Here is a 1754-nt window from a genome sequence, read left to right as displayed (position 1 = left end):
ACATCCTACAGTATTTTTACAGTCTTTATTTTACAGTTAAAATAAATGTTTATTAAATAAAGTCTAATGTTACAACTAATCGTGAATCCCTTTAAAGTTTCTAACCTGTGATGTTGCTGCTCCTCAGCTGGAGTCAGGAGRACCTGATCCTGGTCTAACGGGTCCATGCCGGTCCTCACTCTGTCCCCTGCTCTGTGTGTGTTTCAGTTTTTGACGACGGCGATGAGAAGACCCTCCGTCGAACRTCTCTGTGTCTGAAGGGGGGCAGACACTTTGCGGTGGGCGAGGTGAGTCGTCGGCTCTGAAAACAACCCAGTCCAGGAAGTAGAAGAAACTAAAGCTCTCTGTCCCTGCAGACCCTGGACCAGCTGCCGCTCACCAACCCGGAGCACTTCGGCACCCCGGTGATCGGTAAAAAGTCCAACCGAGGCGGGCGGCGCTCCTCCCAGGCTGTGTGAGTTTTACTCCTTTAGCTGTCAGAACTGAGGAGGAGGAGGAGGAGGAGGAGTGATGAAGCTGAGAAATGGTTTCGCTAGTTACCTGATGACATCAGATGATGTCACACTTTCTCTTGGCTGTCTGACCAATCSGCTGCCGGCTGCAGTGATGTCATCTCTGACKTGACTGGTGTCTGAGTTCTGTGAAGCGGGACGGTTTTACCTGCAGAACTCCTGACTTTGTGTTTGTCTCTCAGGGCCGACGAGGACAACGAGAGCTCCTCCAGTGAGGAGGAGGAGGAGGAGAGGAAGAGGCTGAGCGACGAGCTGCTGGGACAGATCTGCAGCATCGAGAACGTGGAGGAGTCCATCAACTGGTTCATGGCTCTGGTAAACACAAACCACATGGTTCTGTTCCAGGTTCTGTTCGGGACATGTGGACCTGCTGGTGTTCTGTGGACCTGCTGATGTTCTGGTTCTGTCTGGGTTCTGCAGGTGGTGTCGTCCAGCTGCAGTGATGAGCTGCTGGTGAAGAAGGATCAGTGTCTGGTCAGGTCCTTCTACGACGGGAAGTTGTGAGTTGAAGTCCAGCTGCTGTTTCATGTCGGATCAGAACCGCCTGCTGGACCGGGTCCAACTGTTTGTTCTGTGTCATCCTGCAGCTTCATTGTTTCAAAGAGACACGCCCACCTGGTCACCTCCATCAGCTTCAACAAGTCTGACTTCTTCAGCAGGAGAGGTGAGGCCTCCTCCTCCTCATTTTTCCTCCTCCTCCTCTGTTCCTCCCTCCTCCTCCTCCTCTGTTCCTCCTCTTCTCCGTTCCTCCTCTCCTCTTTTTTCCTCCTCCTCCTCTGCCCTCCCTCCTCCTCCTCCTCTGTTCCTCCTCTTCTCTGTTCCTCCTCCTCTCCTCTTTTTTCCTCCTCCTCCTCTCCTCTGTTCCTCCTCCTCCTCTTTTTTCCTCCTCCTCCTCTGCCCTCCCTCCTCCTCTGTTCCTCCTCTTCTCTGTTCCTCCTCCTCTTTTTTCCTCCTCTCCTGTTCCTCCTCCTCCTCTTTTTTCTTCCTCCTCCTCCTCCTCTGCCCTCCCTCCTCCGCTCCTCTGTTCCTCCTCCTCCTCCTCCTCTCCTCTTTTCTTCCTCCTCTCCTCTCCTCTGTTCCTCCTCCTGTCCTCAGGCCTCCCTCCTCTCCTCTCCTCTGTTCCTCCTCCTCTCCTCTGTTCCTCCTCCTCCTCTTTTTTCCTCCTCTCCTCTGTTCCTCCTCCTCCTCTTTTTTCCTCCTCTCCTCTGTTCCTCCTCCTCCTCTTTTTTCCTCCTCCTCCTC

General features: G+C 53.4%; 1 protein-coding gene across 1 annotated transcript in view; it reads left to right on the top strand.

The window, feature by feature from the left end:
- The window catches only part of arid4a (AT-rich interactive domain 4A), a gene marked incomplete in the record, with an annotated part of 28000 nt that overhangs the window by 13505 nt on the left and 12741 nt on the right, over nucleotides 1–1754 (top strand). The window contains 5 exon segments of the mRNA XM_014022081.1: nucleotides 208–287; nucleotides 357–454; nucleotides 695–827; nucleotides 933–1012; nucleotides 1100–1176. Coding sequence (XP_013877535.1) covers nucleotides 208–287; nucleotides 357–454; nucleotides 695–827; nucleotides 933–1012; nucleotides 1100–1176 — 468 coding nt within the window.

The sequence above is a fragment of the Austrofundulus limnaeus genome, unplaced genomic scaffold (assembly GCF_001266775.1).
Source record: "Austrofundulus limnaeus strain Quisiro unplaced genomic scaffold, Austrofundulus_limnaeus-1.0 Scaffold318, whole genome shotgun sequence".
Classification (NCBI taxonomy): domain Eukaryota; kingdom Metazoa; phylum Chordata; class Actinopteri; order Cyprinodontiformes; family Rivulidae; genus Austrofundulus; species Austrofundulus limnaeus.
Note: the sequence above shows the minus strand (reverse complement) of the source record. Positions and strands in the feature narration are given on the sequence as shown.